The following is a 20,072-nucleotide window of genomic DNA, read 5'->3' as shown; positions in this document are numbered from 1 at the left end:
AAAAAAAAAAAAAAAAAGATGGAGACTTCACATCTTTTATGTTTACCTGGGTGGAGCGGGAACATATTCTTCTTAGTAAGGTATCTCAAGAATGGGGAAAAAAGTATCCAATGTACTTAGTACTACTATGAAATTAATATATAATCACCTACACACTCATATGAATGGCAAAATATAACTATAGTCCAGAAAATAGAAAGGAAGAGGAGAGAGAGGGGAGGGGAAGAGAGAGGGGAGGGGAGGGGCAAAATAGGAGGAGGGAGGGCATTTGGGGGGACCTCACCTAATGTGCATGATGCAATGGTACATTTCAAAACTATTAAGAAATGAGTATAATTGTGATGGATGTGTTAACTTAGTTCAATGTAAGCATTTCACATTGTATATTGAAGCAGTACCCTGAACCCCATAAATGCATCAATGTACAGTTATTATATAATAAAAAAAGAAGCTGCGTGTGTTCGGGAAAGGGTGAGGGCCTCAGCAGAGGGGCTAGAGAGAGAAGAGGCCTCCTTCCCATTGCACGCTGTCCACAGGGTCCCACCATATATGTAAGTTCACTCACAGTGAAGCACCAACCTTAGCATCAGAGCTAAAACTGTAAAACTCCTCAAAGAAAACATAGGCCTAAATCCTCAGGACCCTGGCTCACACAGTGGAGTTGAGATGCAATGCCATCAACACCAGGAATAAAAGAAAAAACAGATGAACTGGAATTGACCAAAATTAAAAACTTCTGGGTTACAAACAATACCATCAAGAAATTTAAAAAGTAGCTGAAAAGACAACCCACAGAATGAGAGAAAGTATCTGCAAATCCCACGTCTGATAAGACACTCTTACCACGCAGCAGTTAAAGGGAAAGTGACCCATTTAAAATGTGGGTGAAGGGTCCACAGAGACATCTTTCCAGAGAGGACCCGCAGGGGGCCTGAGAGCACACGGAAAGGGGCTCAACCCTGAGTCACCAAGAAATGCCAGTCGAGGCACAGTGAGACCAACCTCACTGCCACCGTGGCACCTGGGACCAGGGTCAGACTCCTGCAGGAGCTGGGCCAGAACCTCACATGCTGCCCTGGGATTGTGACGAGGCATAGCCACTCTGGGCCCTCAAATAGTCAAACACAGAGGTGACCCTGACCAGCAATCCCACTCCTGGGTATGTGCCCAGGGAGACAAGGGCGTGTGTCCACACACGCCTGGAGGTGGCAGCTCACAGTGGCATCACCACGGCAGGCAAGTGACAGGAATAGCACAGACACACACGGACTGGTGACCAAGCAAATTCCCACATAGACAGTGGGCATTCTTCAGCCACAAGAAGAAGGAAGGGCTGACACAGACATGTCACACCACATGAAAGCAGGTGGTCACAGAGGGCTGTATGCTGCACAGCTCCATCAGAAGTGTCCAGAGCAGGCAGAGGGGCCAGTGAGCCATGGGGCCGGCAGGGGATAGGAAGGTGGTGGGTGAGCCTAACAGACACACTTTCTGAGGTGATAAAATGTTCTAAAATTAATTGTGTAGATGATCGATTGTTTACTCTAAGAATCCACTAAAAAACATCCTGTGGCATCCCCTAAAAAAGAGAATGGAAAGAGAGGACTTGGGGTCAGTGAGGATAGAGCACTCATGCAGATTTCTGCCCAAAGGGCCCTGGAGCACAGCTAGACTCAGGCCCTGCTCAGCAAAGTCTCACTCCAGCAGCACCCCTCAGGGGCCAGCTGTCCTGCTGTCCCTGGAGGAGCTAGGTCAGGAGCACAGCTACTTGCAGCGGGGCCAGGCCCCAGTGATCACTCTGCACCCTGAGATGGGTACTTGCACAGCCCCCAGCAGGCTCCATGTGTACACTGCAGCAGCCTCCTGACCATCTCCTACTACCCGGGTGCCAGGGATGCCCAGGATGTGAGCAAGTCCAAAGACCTAGCGGCAGGATTTTCTCAGAGTTGGACAAACACCCTAGTAACAGAAATCCTGAGACATTTGCTAACATTGAACAGCTCACACTTTCCCACCTGAGGACTGGAACACCCCTCAGTCCCCGTCACAAAGTGCTCAGGCCCCACGCACACCTCCATTGGGGTCAACAAAGACATCGCGTCAATGGCACAGTGCCCACCCTCTCCCCAAACCACTCCAAGCACACTGAGAGGCATGTGTATCTTGGAAGAGAAGCAAATGCCCCCAATACCCCCAATCTCAGGTGCTGTAGCCCCCTACCTACAAGCACCCCCATTGGCTCCTTAAAGTTGCTGCGTGGTCTTGGGGTGCCACCTGCTTGCTCCCCGCCCCAGGTCAGTGACAAGTGCCACACCCTCCATGCAGGAAAGTGGCAGTCTGGCTCGCTGCCCACGCAGCAAGCATCTCAGGCACCTGCCCAGCAGTACCCAATCATCAAGCTCCCCTCCACAGGGTTCCCTCACAGCGCCCAGGGCCAGCAAAGTGTGGACCTGCAGAACATGGATGGCATTGTGGTAGCAGGTCAGCTCCCCATGGACACTCTTCGAGCTCAAGGCCAGGCGGTGCCACATACGCGCCACATAGTCCTCACTCTCATCCTTGAACTTCTGAAGGTCCATCATGAAATTCTGGCCAAGTTTGGCCTTCACGATGACCATGTGTTTGAAGATCAAGCTAAGGAACAGGGAAAGTGAGAAATCAATGCTTAAACTGAAGGACAAAAATTTAAATACCTGTGATGCATCCACAACTTAATTATCTGTCCTTTTCTTACACACAAAGACGAGCACCAGTCCCACTCCCACCCGCCGTGTGGGGTCCTCATGGGAAATGGGAACGTGAGGAAGCCAGGGAGGAGCTGTGGGCTGTGGGGGCTGCATGAGAGTGTGGTGTGGCAGGGGATGGGGTGCACAGCGGGGGACCACTCACAGGCGGTGAGCCGTACGTGGCAGCACCTGCACAGCCTCGTCCAGCACCCTGAGGCCACCCTCCCAGTCCTCCTGGTCAGCGTGGCTGTGGAAGAGCAGCCCATAGAGAGCTGTGCGGAGTGTAAGGTCGTCCTCAGCCTCTGCAATGGAGGGGGGAGGGGGAGGAAGAGAGGAGGTCTCAGGGGCACCTCTCCTGAAGTCCTTGGGGCCTGACTGACCCCTGCTACTGATTCCCTGTTTCCTCCCGGGACTAAGCCCACCTGTCAGAGTCCTCCTGACCCCAGGCTCAGGCTTGCTGGGAGAACAACTCTGGTTACAGTTTACAGAGACCTGATCATTAACCCCCTCACACCCATCTCATACGTGGGAAAAGGCCAGGGCCGGGGCCTTTCATCTCTTAAGGGACATAGTGACAGGCGAGAGACTGGCCCAGCTCCCAGTCCTGTTTTGTCACAGATGTGCAGCACTGGCTGGAGAGTTTCTGGTCACAGGGGTTCCAGCAGAAACAAGCAAATGTAGCCTCCTACCTGTGCCCAGGCCAGCGCTGTGGCACTCCATGGCCACTCCAGCCCACAGCCCCCGCTGGCCTGGGCACCAGCCCCCAGGAACCAGCCCCTCGTGTCACCTTGCTGGTTTCTGCCACTCACTACCCACTGCTTTCAGCATTTTGCTTTAACAGAAACAGCCCTGAGTTTGTGTGCGCTAAGTAAGGATCAGTAAGAGGGATGCAGAGGTCATCCTAAGACCTGCAGGACGTCGGTCCCAGGAACCTCTCTGAGTGGCCCAGGACATAGCACACAGGTGGTCATAAGACGCACCTTGTAGCAGAACTGGACGGTACACACAGACGGACAGTGTGCCTACCACATGCTGCAGAGCCTCAGTTGGCACTCCACCCTGCCACTGGGACACACACGAGCACAGAGGGTGTCTGTGAGCCAACAGCTCACAGCAGCAGCAACCTGGGGCCCACAGTCCGCTAAAGGACCTTGCTGCATCTCTCCTTCCCCCACCCACCTGCCACAATAACACGTCATGGTGTCTCCACACTGACCCCTAAGGAGCCAGCCGCTCGATGGCTCACTTCTCATTGTACTCTGCTCTAGGGAAGGAGCGCCGGGTTCAAGGAGTGGGTTTCTGCCCCTACACTGGCTAGGACAGCACCTGTGGCCTACTTGGGACTGAGGCCCCCCAACACTCACGCTCTCCCACCCCTGGCACTGGCTAGAGAAGCCATCACCTCTGACACTTGGGGACCAAGTCAGCCCCACAACCTAGCTTCCTCCACATTCGAATGAACTTTCTACCTAGACCCGAGGCAGCTGGAATTTCGACACATGGCCTCCCTCCTCCACCCTGCAGAGCCCAGTGGCCTCCATGCTTCCTGGGTTTGCAGGTCATGTCCTTGGACCACTCGAAGCTTTCCTGGCCTGTTCCTGGAGGCATTTCAGCAGAGACCCTGCATGCAGACCATTCCAGGGGATGCCCACCCTTCCCAAGAGAAAGAGGAATCATCAGCACCTGAGGGTGCGAGGGCTGCAGAGTGCACCTGAGGGGGCAGATCGGTGCAGAGCTGCTGGGGTTACTCGGCACAGCAAGACCCACCCTAAATCATTCAAGTTTCCGTGTGTAGAGAGACTAACTGTCTCTCTACAAAATTTGATGCAAGTATTTTCCCAGTCTATTACTTTTTAAATTTAAAAAAAAGAATTTTTTTTAAATTTTTAATGTTTTTGTATTTATCATTATTCAGAAGGGTTAGATTTTTGTATACATTTGGTTTTTTAGAGACACAGTGTCGCTTCACTGTGAGTGCAATGGTGCCATGGTAGCTCACCACAACCTCAAATTCTGGGCTTAAGTGGTCCTTGTGCCTCAGTCTCCCAAGTAGCTGGTTTACAGGTGTGCACCACCACGCCTGGCCAAATGTTTGTATATTTGAAAGTGTGCTTCTTTCAACAAAATACCTGCTATGTTCAATTCTCCTGACATTTTTTCCCTAGAATTTGAATTTTTACAATCACTTAACCTATCTGGTGTTTATTTTGGAGAATGAAGTAAAGTGTAGCATGACTTTTAGGTTCTCCCCAACACCCAGTGCCTCAGTGCCTCCTCTGCCCTGTCCATCACTCCCTGGGGTCCTGGCTGCTTCTTGCCTCCCAGATGACCGGACCACATCCCTGTCCTTGCAGAAGAGCAAACAGCTACTCAGCTGGGGTGCAGTACTCAGCTAGGTACTTCACCACACAGGCCATACTTGTTCACTATTTCAAATTAACTCTATTTCCATAGCCTTTAAAGAGCTCCCGGATACACATTAGAGCCCTACATGGACAGTAATGATTACTTTTTTCCTACAGACATGGGCGAGGATTTTAAAACGCCATCCTGTCATCCGTGTGTTTGCAGGAGCACAACTGCACTTTTCAGTGGAATGGAAACATGCAATTTGTCAGCCCCTACAACCTGGAGGCAAGACTTTAAGGCACCGTGAAGGTGAAGGTGCCCGCTCCAGACTTGGGCTGTATGTGGCCCCAGACGAGGACCAGAATGCCCTGGCTTTGACTTCTTTGCCTACAGACAGGGAGTTTCTTGGGGTCATGCACGACAAGCTCTCAAAGTGCCCCTCAGCAGTAGCATTACTGTTATGGCGGCTTTACATGAGAGGGCAGAATTTTTTTTTTTTTTTTTTTTTGAGACAGAGCCTCAAGCTGTCCCCCTGGGCAGAGTGCCATGGCATTACAGCTCACAGCAACCTCCAACTCCTGGGCTCAAGCGAGTCTCCTGCCTCTGCCTCCCAAGTAGCTGGGACCACAGGCGCCTGCCACAACGCCCGGCTATTTTTTGGTTGCAGCCATCATTGTTGTTTGGCGGGTCCGGGCTGGGGATTTGCCCCCGCCACCTTAGGTGTACGTGGCTGGCGCCTTAGCCGGTTGAGCTATAGGCGCCGAGCCGAGAGGGCAGAATTTAAAAGCACTAAATGTTTAAATGGCTCTCCAGCCCTTCCCTTTCCTTGTGCCCAGGAGCCCAGGAGCCCAGGAGTATGATTGGTCTTCTTCGTGTCCACCAACCTGGAAGGAAGTAGCCTTCACTGGTCTCGCCGCTCTGCAAGTCTGCAGTGGGCCACTGGTGCAGAAGCAGGGTTTTCCCTTTTTCCTTAGGTTAAACAAAAACAGTACATGCATTTGAAAGCTGCACTTCATCATTCACCATTTGCTTTTCATTTGACTCCATATTGAATTACAGAAATTACCTGTAACTTTTTGAAAAACTAAGTCACAAAAGAATCACATTTCAACTATAAGAACAGGCTTTCCAGCACAAGGTTACTCACACCACAGCACACCCACACCAGGAGGCCACCCCCTGACATAAGGCATAGTTTTTCAGGGGGATAAAAAACACACTAGAAAAGACTTATAGGACGCAGTGAAAGCTACGTGCCAAGGGAAGTTCACAGCTGCAAATGCCACATCTCAAAAGAAGAGTAGTCTGACTTTATGTCTTAAAGAAGTAGAAAAAGAACAATCTAAACCCAAAAGCAAAAGGAAGGGACTAATAAAGATTAGAACAGAGATGAAATAAATAAAAATAAAATACAGAACTGAGAAACAATGGAGAAAATCTATTTGGAAGTTGGTTCTTTAAAAAGATTAATGAAATTGGCAAGCTTCTAGCTAGAGTGATAAAGGAGAAAGGAAGAAGGTTAAATGATGAAAATAAAGTGAGGACATTACTACCAATCTCAGGGAGGGAAAAAGGGTTAAAAGAATATCTTACGAACAATTATACACCAACAAACCAAGTGATCTACAAGAAGCAGACAAATTCCTTGACACACACAAATTAGCTAAACTGATCAAGACTCAGTGGAAAATCTCAACAGATTTATCATGAGTAAAGATATTGAATCAAAACCTCCCAATAAAGAAAATTCCTAGATCAGATGGCTTTGCCTGTGAATCTATCAAACACTTTGATAGGAGTTGGTGGCAATCCTTCTAAAATCTTCAAAAAAGCAAAGGCAGAGAAATACTTCCTAACTCATTCTATGAGGCCAGCATTACTTTGATACCAATCCCGATAAAGATATCACAATAAAAGAAAGTTATAGACCAATATTCCCTATGGATATAGATGAAGACAATCCCCACAAAATACTAGCAAATCACATCCAGCTGTGTATTACTCAGATGACTCAGAAGGATCAGAAATGCAAAAGTGGTCAACAAGAGATGATCAATCAACACAACTCATCAATTAACAGAAAAGGAGAAAAACCACATGAGCATCTTAATTGATGGAGAAAAGGTATTTGAAAAAATCCAACATCCTTTCATAATAAAAACTCTCAGAGAACTAGAAAGAGAGGGGCAATTCCTCAACAAGATGAAGAGTCATCATGAAAACCCACAGCTAATGTCACACCCAACCATGGAAGAGTGAAGCTGCCCCTGCAGTCAGAGCACAGGACACTGCTGCCACCTCCTACTGGAGGTTCTAGCAGAGCTGCTCAAGAGGAAACGGAATTAAAAGATGTCTAAATTAGAAAAGAAGAAGTAAAACTATCTCTAGACAGATGAGATGCTCTTCCATACAGAAAGTCCTGGCTCAGCGCCTGTGGCTCAAGTAGCTAAGGCGCCAGCCACATACACCCAAGGCAGCGGGTTCGAATCCAGCCTGGGCCCACCAAACAACAATGACGGCTGCAACCAAAATATATAGCCGAGGGTGTTGTGGCGGGCGCCTGTGGTCCCAGCTACTTGAGAGGCTGAGGCAGGAGACTCGCTTGAGCCCAGGAGTTGGAGGTTACTGTGAGCTGTGATGCCACAGCACTCTACCCAAGTCCTATGAATCCACAAGAAAGCTATCAGAGGTAAAGAATTTGGGAAGCTGTCAGGTGCAAGATCAACATGCAGTGACCAGTGTGTTTTTATTCATTAGCAGGGAACAATCCAAAAAGGAACTTATCAGCACACTGTGAACTGGATTGTGTCCCTCCCAAATTCATATATTGCAGATTCCAGCCTTAAGCCCTAGTGAGACGGGACCCTTGGGAGATACTGGGGTTAGATGAGTTGAAGGTGGGGCCTTCATGATGGGGTTAGTGCACTTATGAGAAGGGACACCAGAGAGCTTGCTCTGTCCCCATCTGTGTGCCTGGTGTGGACATAGCAAGTGGCTGTCTGCAGGCTGGGAAGAAGCCCTCACCAGAACCCCGCCATGTTGGAACCTTGATCTTGAACTTCTAGCCTCTAGAATCATAAGAAATAAATTTCTGTTGTATAAATAAATACTAGCATATGGTATTTTGTTATGGCAGCCTGAGCTAGGATGGAAAGCATTCCTATTCTAATAGCACCTAAAAGAATTAAATCCTTAGGAATAAATTTAACCAAAGAGGTGAAAAATTTGTACGCTGAAAACTATAAAATGTTGCTGAAATAAATTAAAGACCCAAACATACGAAAATCATCCCATGTTCATGGGCAGGAAGAATTATCACTGTTAAGATGTCAGTACTACCCAAAGTGGTCTAAAGATTTAACACAATCCCTATAAAAATTTCAACAGACTTTTTTAAAAATTAGAAAAACTAATCCTCAAATTTATATAGAATTGGAAGAAACTTCAAGGAGCCAAAACAGTCTTGAAAAAGAAGAATAAAGTTGGAATCCTCACACTTCTTGACTTAGAAACATATTACAAAGCTATGGTAATTAAAACAGCATGACACTGCATAATGATACCTACATAGACTAAGGGGAGAGAATAGAGAGCCTGGAGACAAGTCCAGGTGTGTATAGTCAAGTTATTTTCCACAAGGATACCAACACCACTCAATGGGGAAAGGACAGTCTTTGGCGGGGAAAACTTATATCCACATGCAAAATAATGAAATTGGACCTTTACCTTATACTACCAATAAAAATTAACTCAAAATGCATGAAATATCTAATCTTAAAAGCTAAAGTTATAAAATTATAAGAAGAAAACATTGGAGAAAATCTTCATGAAATCAGATGTGGCAGTGACTTCATGAATAGGACACCAAAACAACACAGGCAATAAAAGAAAAACTGGGTAAGCTGGACTTCATAAAAATTAGGAACTTTTGTGCATCAAAGGACATTGTCAACAGAGTGAAAAGTCAGCCCAGAGAATAGTGGACAATATTTGAAAATCAGATATCTGCTAATATCCAGGGTAATATCCAGAACACATAAAAACTCCCACAACCCAACAACAATGAAAAAAACACCCAATTTAAAAATGGGCAAAGACTTGAGCAGACATTTCTCTACAAAAGATACACAGATGGAATTTAGGCCTTACTGCTGTGACTCAATCTTATCCCGTGTGCCAGTTTAGATGTTTCCACAGCTTTCCCCTCATGTCCTAGTTTCTAATTCAGAATCAGAAACCTCAGGTATCCCAAAGATGCTAAGCAATGGGTTAAGATTAGATGCCATTTAGAAAATCAAATCTGGATAGAGGAGGAACAAGATGGTGGCCTACTGGGCACAGTGAGTCTAGGGAGAGAAGACTCCAGGCATCTCTGGCTGGTGGGCTCTGCCCAGAAACATCCCTTTTGGGACACAGGAAGTCAGCGAGAGACTTCTAGACCCCATGAGGAGGACAAAAGCAGTGGGGAACTCGCAAGTGTTTGTGTATGTTTGTTCAGTCTAATCCCGCCAGGAGCTATAAGTACAGCAGCAGTGAGATCGCAAACTGGAAAGGCCTTACCCGTGAGCTGTTTTGGTTTTTTTGGACTTGCCACTCAGTTGAACTACCTTGGAAGAACCTGGGCAAGAGTGCAGAGGACTTTAAGTGTTGTCTAGGGCCCCAGAATGAACTGCTGAGCCGGACGAAGCTAATAGTGAAAGAAACTGCTGATAAAGTGGAAAATAACCAAAAGGAAATCCAAAAGCAGAATCAAATAAGAGATGAACAATATTAAGAATATAGAAAGGCTATACCAGCTGAAGGAATTGAAGCAGTCAATTATCAAACTTAAAGATGCAATAGAAAGTATCAACAATAGATTAGATCATGCAGAAGAAAGAATCTCAGAGGTAGAGGACAAAGTTCTTGAGATAACTCAGGTAGTTAAAGAGGCAGAAGAGAAGAGAGAGAAAGCAGAACATTCACTGACAGAATTATGGGACTTTATGAAGCATTCAAACATACAAGTTACAGGTATTGCAGAAAGGGAAGAAAAATGCCCCCAGGGGAATGGAAGCCATACTGGAGAATATTATAAATGAAAATTTCCCAAATATCACCAAAGATTCTGACACATTCCTTTCAGAGGGATATCGAACCCTAGGTCGCCTCAACTCTAGCAGAGCTTCTCCAAGACACATTGTGATGAACCTGTCCAAAGTCAAGACAAAAGAAAAGATTCTTCAAGCTGCCAGGAGTAAGTGCCAGTTGACCTACAGGGGCAAACAGGGTGACTGCAGACTTCTCTAATGAAACTTTTCAAGCCAGAAGACAATGGTCATATACTTTTAATCTACTTAAACAAAGAATTCTATATCCTGCTAAGGTAAGCTTTAAAATTGATGGAGAAATCAGATCATTTACTGATATACAAACATTGAAGAAATTCGCCACAAGACCAGCTCTACTGGAAATACTTCAACTTGTTCTACACACTGACCATCACAATGGATCAACAGCAAAGAAAGAACTCAGAAATTAAAGGACAGAACCTAACTTCCACAATGGTGCAAAAGATAAAACTTTAAGCAATGGACTCTCACAAAATAAGATGAATAGAAGACTACCACACTTATCAATTATCTCAACAAATGTTAATGGCTTGAATTCTCCACTGAAGAGACATAGATTGGCTGGCTGGATTAAAAAACAAAAGCCATCCATTTGCTGTCTGCAGGAAACACACTTAACTTCAAAAGATAAATTAAAACTCCGAGTTAAGGGCTGGAAGACAATTTTTCAGGCAAACAGAATTCAGAAGAAAAGAGGAGTTGCAATCTTATTTTTGGACATATGTGGATTTAAAGCAACTAAAGTCAAAAAAGACAAAGATGGTCACTTTATACTGGTCAAGGGAAAAATACAACAAGATGATGTCTCGATTTTAAATATTTATGCATCCAATTTAAATACTCCCAGATTCTTGAAATAGACCTTACTCAGTCTGAGCAATATGATATCCTATAATACCATAACAAGGGACTTTAATACTCCTCTTATGGAGCTGGACAGATCCTCTAAACAGAAATTAAACAAAGATATAAAGGACTTAAATGAGACCCTAGGACGACTGTGTTTGATAGATGCATATAGAGCACTTCATCACCCCATGAACATTCTCCAAAATTGATCATATCTTAGGACACAAAACAAACCTCAACAGAATCAAAAGAAGTGAAATTTTACCTTGTATTTTCTCAGACCACAAGGTACTAAATGTGGAACTCAACTCCAACAAAAACGTTCAATCTCACACAAAGACATGGAAATTAAACAACCTTCTGTTGAATGACAGTTGGGTGCAGGAAGAAATAAAAGAGGAAATCATTAACTTTCTAGAGCATAACAACAATGAAGATGCAAGCTACCAAAGCTGTGGGATACGCAAAAGCAGTTTTGAGAGAGAATTTATTGCTTCAGATGCCTACATTCATAAAACAGAAAGAGAGTGCATCAACAAACTCAAAAGTCATGTTATGGAATTGGAAAAAGAAGAACAATCTAAGCCTAAACCCAGCAGAAGAAAAGAAATATCCAAAATTAAATCAGAGATCACAAAGAATCATTCAGAAAATTAATGAAACAAGGAGTTGGATTTTTGAAAAAATAAATAAAATAGGTAAACCTTTGGCCAGACTAACTAGAAATAGGAAAGTAAAATCTCTAGTAACCTCAGGCAGAAATGATAAAGGGGAAATAACTGATGCCACAGAAATACAAGAGATCATCTCTGAATACTATAAGAAACTTTATGCCCAGAAATTTGACAATATGAAGGAAATGGATCAATATTTGGAATCACACCCTCTCCCTAGACTCAGCCAGGAAGAAATGGAGCTCCTCAAAAGACCAATTTCAAGCACTGAGATTAAAGAAACAATAAAAAAACTTCCAACAAAAAAAATGCCCTGGTCTGTATGGCTTCACACCAGAATTCTATCAAACCTTCAAGGAAGAGCTTATTGCTGTACTGCAGAAATTATTCCAAAAAATTGAGGAGGAAGGAATCTTCTCCAACACATTCTACAAAGCAAACATCACCCTGATACCACAACCAGGAAAAGACCCAACTAAAATGGAGAATTTCAGACCAATTTCACTAATGAATATAGATGCAAAAATTCTCAACAAAATCCTAGCCAATAGATTATAGCTTATCATCAAAAAAGTCATAAATAATGATTAAGTAGGTTTCATCCCAGGGATGCAAGGCTGGTTTACCATATGCAAGTCCATAAACGTTATCCACCATATTAACGAAAGCAAAAACAAAGACCATATGATCCTCTCAACAGATGCAGAAAAGGCATTAGATAAAATCCTCCTTTTCTAATTAGAACACTGAAGAGTATAGGCATAAATAGCACATTTCTGAAACTGATAGACGTTATCTATGACAAATCCACAGCTAATATTTTACTAAATGGAGTAAAACTGAAAGCTTTTCCTCTTAGAACTGGAACCAGACAAGGTTGTTCTCTGTCACCATTATGATTCAACATAGTGCTGGAAGTTCTAGCCAATACAATTAGGCAAGATAAGGAAATAGAGGGCATCCAAATGGGAGCAGAGGAGGTTAAACTCTCCCTCTTTGCTGACGATATGATCTTATACTTAGAGAACCCCAAAAACTCAACCACAAGACTCCTGGAAGTCATCAAAAAATACAGTACTCAAGATATAAAATCAATGTCCACAAGTCAGTAGCCTTTGTATACACCAATAACAGTCAAGATGAGAGGCTAACTAAGGACACAACTCCCTTCACCACAGCTTCAAAGAAAATGAAATATCTAGGAATATACCTAACACAGGAGGTGAAAGACCTCTATAATGAAAATTATGAAATCCTAAGAAAGGAAATCGCAGAGGATATTAACAAATGGAAGAATATACCATGCTCATGGCTGGGAATAATCAACATTGTCAAAATGTCTATACTTCCCAAAGCAATCTACCAATTCAATGCCATTCCTATTAAAATACCAATATCATACTTTCAAGATTGTGAAAAAATGATTCTGTGTTTTGTATGGAACCAGAAAAAAACCTGTATAGCTAAGGCAGTTCTTAGTAATAAAAACAAAGCTGAGGGCATCACCATACCAGATTTTAGGCTGTACTACAAGGCCATAGTGGTCAAGACAGCATGGTACTGGCACAAAAATAGAGTCATAGACATTTGGAATCGAATAAAAAACCAGGAAATGAAACTAACATCTTACAACCACCTGATCTTTGATAAACCAAACAAGAACATATCTTGGGGGAAAGACTCCCTATTCAATAAATGGTGCTGGGAGAACTGGATATCCACATGTACAAGACTGAAACTGGACCCACGCCTTTCTCCACTTATAAAAATTGATTCAAATGGATAAAGGACTTAAATTTAAGGCATGAAACAATAAAAATCCTCAAAGAAAGCATAGGAAAAGCACTGGAAGATATTGGCCTGAGGAAAGACTTCATGAAGAAGATTGCCAGGCCAATTGCAACAACAACAAAAGTAAACAAATGGGACTTAATTAAACTGAAAAGCTTCTATACAGCTAAAGAAACAACAACCAAAGCAAATAGACAACCTACACAATGGGAAAGGATATTTGCATATTTTGAATCAGACAAAAGCTTGATAACTAGGATCTATAGAGAACTCAAATTAATCCACATGAAAAAAGCCAACAATCCCATATATCAATGGGCAAGAGACATGAATAGAACTTTCTCCAAAGAAGATAGACGAATGGCTAGCAAACATGAAAAAATGCTCATCATCCCTAATTATTAGAGAAATTCAAATCAAAACCACCCTGAGATACCATCTAACCCCAGTGAGAATGGCCCACATCACAAAATCTTAAAACTGCAGATGCTGGCATGGATGTGGAGAGAAAGGAACACTTTTACACTGCTGCTGAGACTGCAAACTAATACAACCTTTTTGGAAGGAAGTATGGAGAACCCTCAAAGAACTCAAGCTAGACCTCCCATTTGATCCTGCAATCCCATTACTGGGCATCTACCCAGAAGGAAAAAAATCCGTTGATCATAAGGACCCTTGCAGTAGACTGTTTATTGCAGCTCAATTTACAATTGCCAAAATGTGGAAACAGCCTAAATGTCCACCAACCCAGGAATGGATTAACAAGCTGTGGTATATGTACACTATGGAATACTATTCAGCCATTAAAAAAATGGAGACTTTACAGCCTTTGTATTAACCTGGATGGAAGTGGAACACATTATTCTTAGTAAAGCATCACAAGAATGGAGAAGCAAGAATCTTATGTATTGGCTCGGCGCCTGTAGCTCAACAGGCTAAGGCGCCAGCCACGTACACCTAAGGTGGCGGGTTCGAATCCCCAGCCCGGACCTGCCAAACAACAATGACGGCTGCAACCAAAAAACAGCCGGGTGCTGTGGTGGGCGCCTGTGGTCCCAGCTACTTGGGAGGCGGAGGCAGGAGACTCGCTTGAGCCCAGGTATTGGAGGTTGCTGTGAGCTGTAATGCCACGGCACTCTACCCAGGGGGGCAGCTTGAGGCTCTGTCTCAAAAAAAAAAAAAAAAAAAGAATCTTATGTATTCAACTTTGATATGAGGACAATTAATGACAATTAATGACAATTAATGACACAGTGGGGGTGGGGGAAGGGGAGAGCAAAGAGAGAGAAGGAGGGAGGGGTGGAGGAAAGGAAGAGCAGAGAGAAGGAGGGAGGGAGGTGGGGCCTTGGTGTGTGCCACACCTTTTGGGGGGAAGACACGATTGTAAGAGGGACTTTATATAATAAATGCAGTCAGTGTAACCTGGTTTCTTGTACCCTCAATGAATCCCCCCCCCAAAAAGAATCACTAACATTGTGATTCACTGATTTTGGGGAAAAAAAAAAAGATACACAGATGGCTAATAAGCACATGAAATTACTAGAGAAATGTATGTCAAAACCTCACACCTACTACACTAGCTGTCATTTAAAAAAGGATAAGTGTTGGGGGTGATATGCACAAGCTGGACACTCGTGGAGTGCTGGGAATGTGAAACAGGCTTCCCGGCAATTTCTCAAAAGGTTGGACGAGATTACTACATGATCCAGCAATCTCACTTCTGGGTGTGTGTCCAAAATAACTGAAAGAAAAGTCTCAAAGGGACATTTGTACACCATGATCGTAGCAGCATAATTCACAATAGCTAAAATGCAGCAACAACCTGGGTGCAGATAAATGGATAAAGAAATGTGGTCCATGCATACAATGGAAAATTATTCAGTCATAAGAGGGGTGAAATTCTGGCACTTGCTGCAAAGCAAGTAGGCCTTGAAAATATCATAGGCAGTGAGTGAAGTGAGCCAGACACAGAAGGAAACACTGTATGATTCCACTTACATGGTGTCCCTACAGCAGGCAAATTCGGGGGACAAAAAGTAGAAAAGTGGGTGCTCAGGGCTGGGGGAGCTCAGGAAGGAGAGTCAGGACAGAAATTTCTTTGGAATAATAAGAGAGTTTGGGGCATGGATAGTGGCAATGGTTATATAACATTGTGAACTGTACAGTTAAGAATGATTATAATGATAAATATTACATTTCACATATTTTACTACAATTAAAAAAAAAAGCACGTTGGAAAGAACTGGAGTTTTGGCTCAGCACCCGTAGCACAGTGGTTAAGGCGCCAGCCACATACACCGAGGCTGGCCGGTTCAAAACCAGCCTGGGCCTGCTAAACAACAATGACAACTGCAACAAAAAATAGCCAGGCATTGTGGTAGGTGCCTGTAGTCCCAGCTATTTGGGATGTTGAGGCAAGAGAATCGCTTAAGCCCAAGAGTTTGAGGTTGCTGTGAGCTGTGACGCCACAGCACTATACCAAGGGCAACATAGTGAAACTCTGTCTCAAAAAACAAACAAAAAAAAACTGGAGTTTTGGCAGGTTGTATACATGGCTGGACCAGGGAGTAGCCAACCTCCCTAAGTGCCTGCACAGATACTCAGCTCCACAGAGCCTGACAGCTCCACAGAGCCTGACACCCGCACCCACAGAACCTCGTTCGAAACAGTAGGTGGTAGGCTGGGTCTGGCTTCCGGGGGGCAGCTCCCCATCCCTGGCCCTGACTATGTCCTGGTACCCACCAGCTTCTGGTGCGAGGCTATGATTTTCCATGTTCTTGCATCTGTTGAAGGCCAGGCACCCAGGGCTCAGGGGAGGTCTCATCCTCACTGGCAGCTGTGTGCCTTCCTAGCACAGGAAGCTCCAGAAACAGTACAGAGTACGGCCCTGTCTTGTCCTGGCAGCCAAACCTCCCATGGCTTATCCATTCTCTGGCTTCTGTGGACCAGGGCTTGTCCTAAGGCTCTCTGACCTGGGGCCATCTGGCTGCAGGAAACTGCAGGTTTATAGAAATGATGCCCCTGGGTCAACCTGGGCATGACCACAAGTGAGACCTCTGACCCTGGTCTTCCTGGGCAGATAGAAAACAGGCTGGGCAGCCCTTGTGGGAGCCGAGCCCTGGGGCCAGGAAGCTGCTTCGTGCCTGTAATGTAAACACCTGCAGCATGTGGGGTGGCTGGGCAGCAGGGAAGCCTAGCTGGGCTGTGCTCCTGGATTCTGGCTCCAGAGGCAGCCCTGGTGCAGAGCTCAGTCCAAGACTCCCGGGGGAGCCAAACCAAGAAGGCCTACTTACCAGAACCACATTCAAAGTGTCAGGGGGCTCTCCAGAGCGGGCCGGAGACCAGAAGGACCTACACGGCCTTTTCACAGTCAGGCCAAGGAGCTGCTGGGTGAGGTGTGCGGCCACGGACCTGCGCGGTGGCTTCTGCCCCCTCCTCGTCTGCTCCCCTGTGGGTGCCCCCTCCCCAGCCTCCTCCCACTATAGCTTTTAGGCCACGTTCTTCTGGTTCTCTGAGAAGTCCTTGGTTCTTTGGGTGCTCAGAAGCTGATTCCTGAGTCAGAGCTGACTGCTCTTCCAGGATACGCTGGGCCTTGGCCCTGCATCCTGAAGCCCTTGGGGCGACACTGGCCTGACCCCACCCTTGCCCCAGAGTACATCATAGCACAGTGGGGTCACCTGGGCCACAGGCTCTCTGGTTGTCGTATGGAGATTTCTGTCTTCTCACGTCACTTTCTGTACCCCTCAGTCTCTCACCCCTGTCCATCACACATCTCGGGCTCTTCCCCAGAAAGGGACATGCACCCCAGGGCCTGCGTGGCAGGGGCTGAGCCTGCCCAACCCACAGGCCCAGAAGCTCAAGCAGGTACAGGTGTGACAGGCTGCAGGGGAGACCCGTCTACACATCCACGGTTTGCCCACTTGGTCTGTGCCCAGGCAGGACCTAGTGGGCTCAGGCCAGACCCCACCCCAAGTTGTCCTCCTTGGTGCCTGTCTGGGCCTTGGGGGACCCTGCCCTGGCCGCCACTGGCCCCAGTGCCTCCTGCAGGTCCTGGCAGCATCACTCTGCCCTGCAAGCAGGGCCTGGCCTCCTCCTGTCCCCATTCGAGCAACTCCAGTGTTTAGAGGCCCCTGTGCTGTGTCTGCAGGAAGCAAAGGGGGCTTTAGAACATTGCTTAGCTCAGCAAGGAGCTGCCAGGTGGGCGCTTTGGGTGTGGGAGGCCAGCTCTCACTGTGCTGTGATGGCAGCCTGAGGAGGACAGTCCGTGGGTCTCTGCCCCAGCATCTCCAGTCCTCTCTGAAAAGCCCCCAGGGCCTGCCCAGCCAGCCCACCTGCTTTCGGTCATCCGTCTTGTTGATGATGCCAATGAGCCTCTGGACAGTGACCCTGGCCTTCTTCCTGTTGGCGACGGAGGACAGGAGAGGCAGCCAGGCATTCCAGTAGTGCCGTGCAGCCATCATCACCAGAGCACTGCTGCCTGCGTTACCCCCGAACCTGCAGGAGGTGGGTAGCAGCTGTGGCACTGCTGCAGCTGGGGAGCTGCAGGAGCTGAGGCTGGTGAGGCTTGGGCCTTGTGCCCTGCCATGCCCACCCACCTGCCAGGATAGCACTACTGCCCAGCTGGGCCTATGCTAGCTTGAGCTGCAGGTGCCAGGCAGGTGAGTCCCGCCCTCCACCTCCCTGGGGCTCCCAGCCACCCTCTTCTAGTCAGGTCAGGCCTCCACAGGGCAGGAGATCCTGCTCAAGTCACAGGGCCACCACAGCCTCTGCGCAGGCCTCCTGTTGTCCTCCGCACCTGGCACTCTCCAGGAAGGCCCTAGCTGCTGACAGCCGCAGGTGCTTCCGGCCCTTCAGGCTCTCGAGGATGCTCCTGCCCTTGACACATGAGGCCATGCACAGCATCTCTGCCACCAGCCGGGCCTCGGGCCTGGAGGACAGAGAGCCTGGGGAGGGCGGCGCCAAGCGCACTGGGCTCCCCTGCAGCGGCTCAACCTGTGGCCCTGCACAGATGGTATCCACCAGGCCTTGGCTCCGGGTTTGGGTAGCTGAGGTGAACAGGCAGGTGGCTCAGCCTGGAGTGCCTGTCTGTGGCCTGGAGACATAGGCAAGTCCTGTGGCCAGTGCTGGGACACATGGCCTGGGCTCTGGGCCTCACTGACTCTGGCAGTGACTGGGAGAAAGGCCAACCCCCCTCAGCACCAAGATAGCCCCCGTGACAGCTGTCTCCTCAGCTAGTGTCCAGGGGCTCCAGCACAGCAGCCAGTCAGCAGGCTGAGCCTCTCATGGCCCTCCCGCCGGGCTGTCTCCTGGTCTTAGAAGTCTCTGCCCATCCCTCTGAACAACTTCTGGCCCTTTCTGGCCCTTTCCCCACATGTGCACTAAGCTGAGGCCCCACAGCTGAGGCAAGCCTCCCACAGAGGAATGATGCCCGGCTCCCCAAGGGGGGCACATCCTTGCAACTCTCAGGAGAGAAGCATGAGGGTTTGCAAGTCTGGGATCCAGAGTAGGGACCTGCCAGATGGAGGTGCTGTCCCTCCCCTGTGGGCACCTGCTGGCCTGAGGCCAAGGCCACCCTTCAGGGGACAACAGTGGAGTCTGGCCTGTGTTGTGCAGTTGGTGGGCAGGGATTCTATAATGGGGCCATCAGGTGACTTCTGTGGCCAGTGTCACTCAAGCCTTATACACCCTGACCTCCCCACTTTGCCGTGCCAGCTACGCAGATGGGCCTGTTCACAACCACACAGTGGGGCACCCATCCTTCCTCTTCTGGTATTTTGAAGCCCTGCTGTTGGTGGATACAGTTAGCTTTGTCAGGGTTTCCTGATGATGTCATACTTCTACCTCCTCCTACTGTGAGCATTTCAGTGTGGCCACTAGGCCTTCTCTGACCTGCATTTCCAGGTCAGCTCATTTACATTCATTGGCACCGTCCACACAGAGATGGGGTTAGAACCAGCATTTGCTCTTTGCTTCCTACGGTTGGGATATCCATACTAAATATGCACACTAGAATATCTACATACACCTTTAAAAATGCAAAGAGATAGAACAAAAAATTGAAATATGTGTAATTTTTTTTAAAAAAATCTTTAATAAAGGTTAATCACCTGCAGGGCATGGCCTGTGGCCTGGTGGAGGGAAGATGGTGTGCAGGGCCACAGCAGTGACTGCAGGACATCCTCTCCCACTGAGCACAGGGCTGCTCTGCACAATGCCTCCTGAGCCCAGGCACTAGCACCAGCCGGGACTTGCTGGCATTGCTGACATGCCAGTATTACCAAGGCTGAGCCCAGTGCAGAGCCACAGCTAAGCCCCATATGGAGGTGCAGTCCCACTGAGTCACCACTAGAGGACAATGATGGACTACAAATGATCTATCTTTTCTTTTCTTTTTTCTTTTTAAGAGACAGAATCTCGGCTCGGCACCTATAGCTCAACCGGCTAAGGCGCCAGCCACCTACACCTAAGGTGGTGGGTTCGAATCCCCAGCCCGGACCCGCCAAACAACGAGGGCTGCAACCAAAAAATAGCTGGGCATTGTGGCAGGTGCCTGTAGTCCCAGCTACTTGGGA

At 47.0% G+C, this 20,072-nt stretch overlaps 1 protein-coding gene across 1 annotated transcript in view; it reads right to left on the bottom strand.

Annotated features, from left to right (window-relative positions):
- Positions 1 to 20,072, bottom strand: part of CFAP46 (cilia and flagella associated protein 46) — a 116,351-nt gene that overhangs the window by 52,262 nt on the left and 44,017 nt on the right. Inside the window, 5 exon segments of the mRNA XM_023515629.1 lie at positions 2,451 to 2,634; positions 2,890 to 3,028; positions 5,960 to 6,044; positions 17,832 to 17,994; positions 18,296 to 18,427. Coding sequence (XP_023371397.1) covers positions 2,451 to 2,634; positions 2,890 to 3,028; positions 5,960 to 6,044; positions 17,832 to 17,994; positions 18,296 to 18,427 — 703 coding nt within the window.

Source organism: Otolemur garnettii, unplaced genomic scaffold (genome assembly GCF_000181295.1).
Source record: "Otolemur garnettii isolate 467f Iridium unplaced genomic scaffold, OtoGar3 scaffold00075, whole genome shotgun sequence".
NCBI lineage: Eukaryota > Metazoa > Chordata > Mammalia > Primates > Galagidae > Otolemur > Otolemur garnettii.
This window is presented reverse-complemented; position numbering and strand designations above follow the sequence as displayed.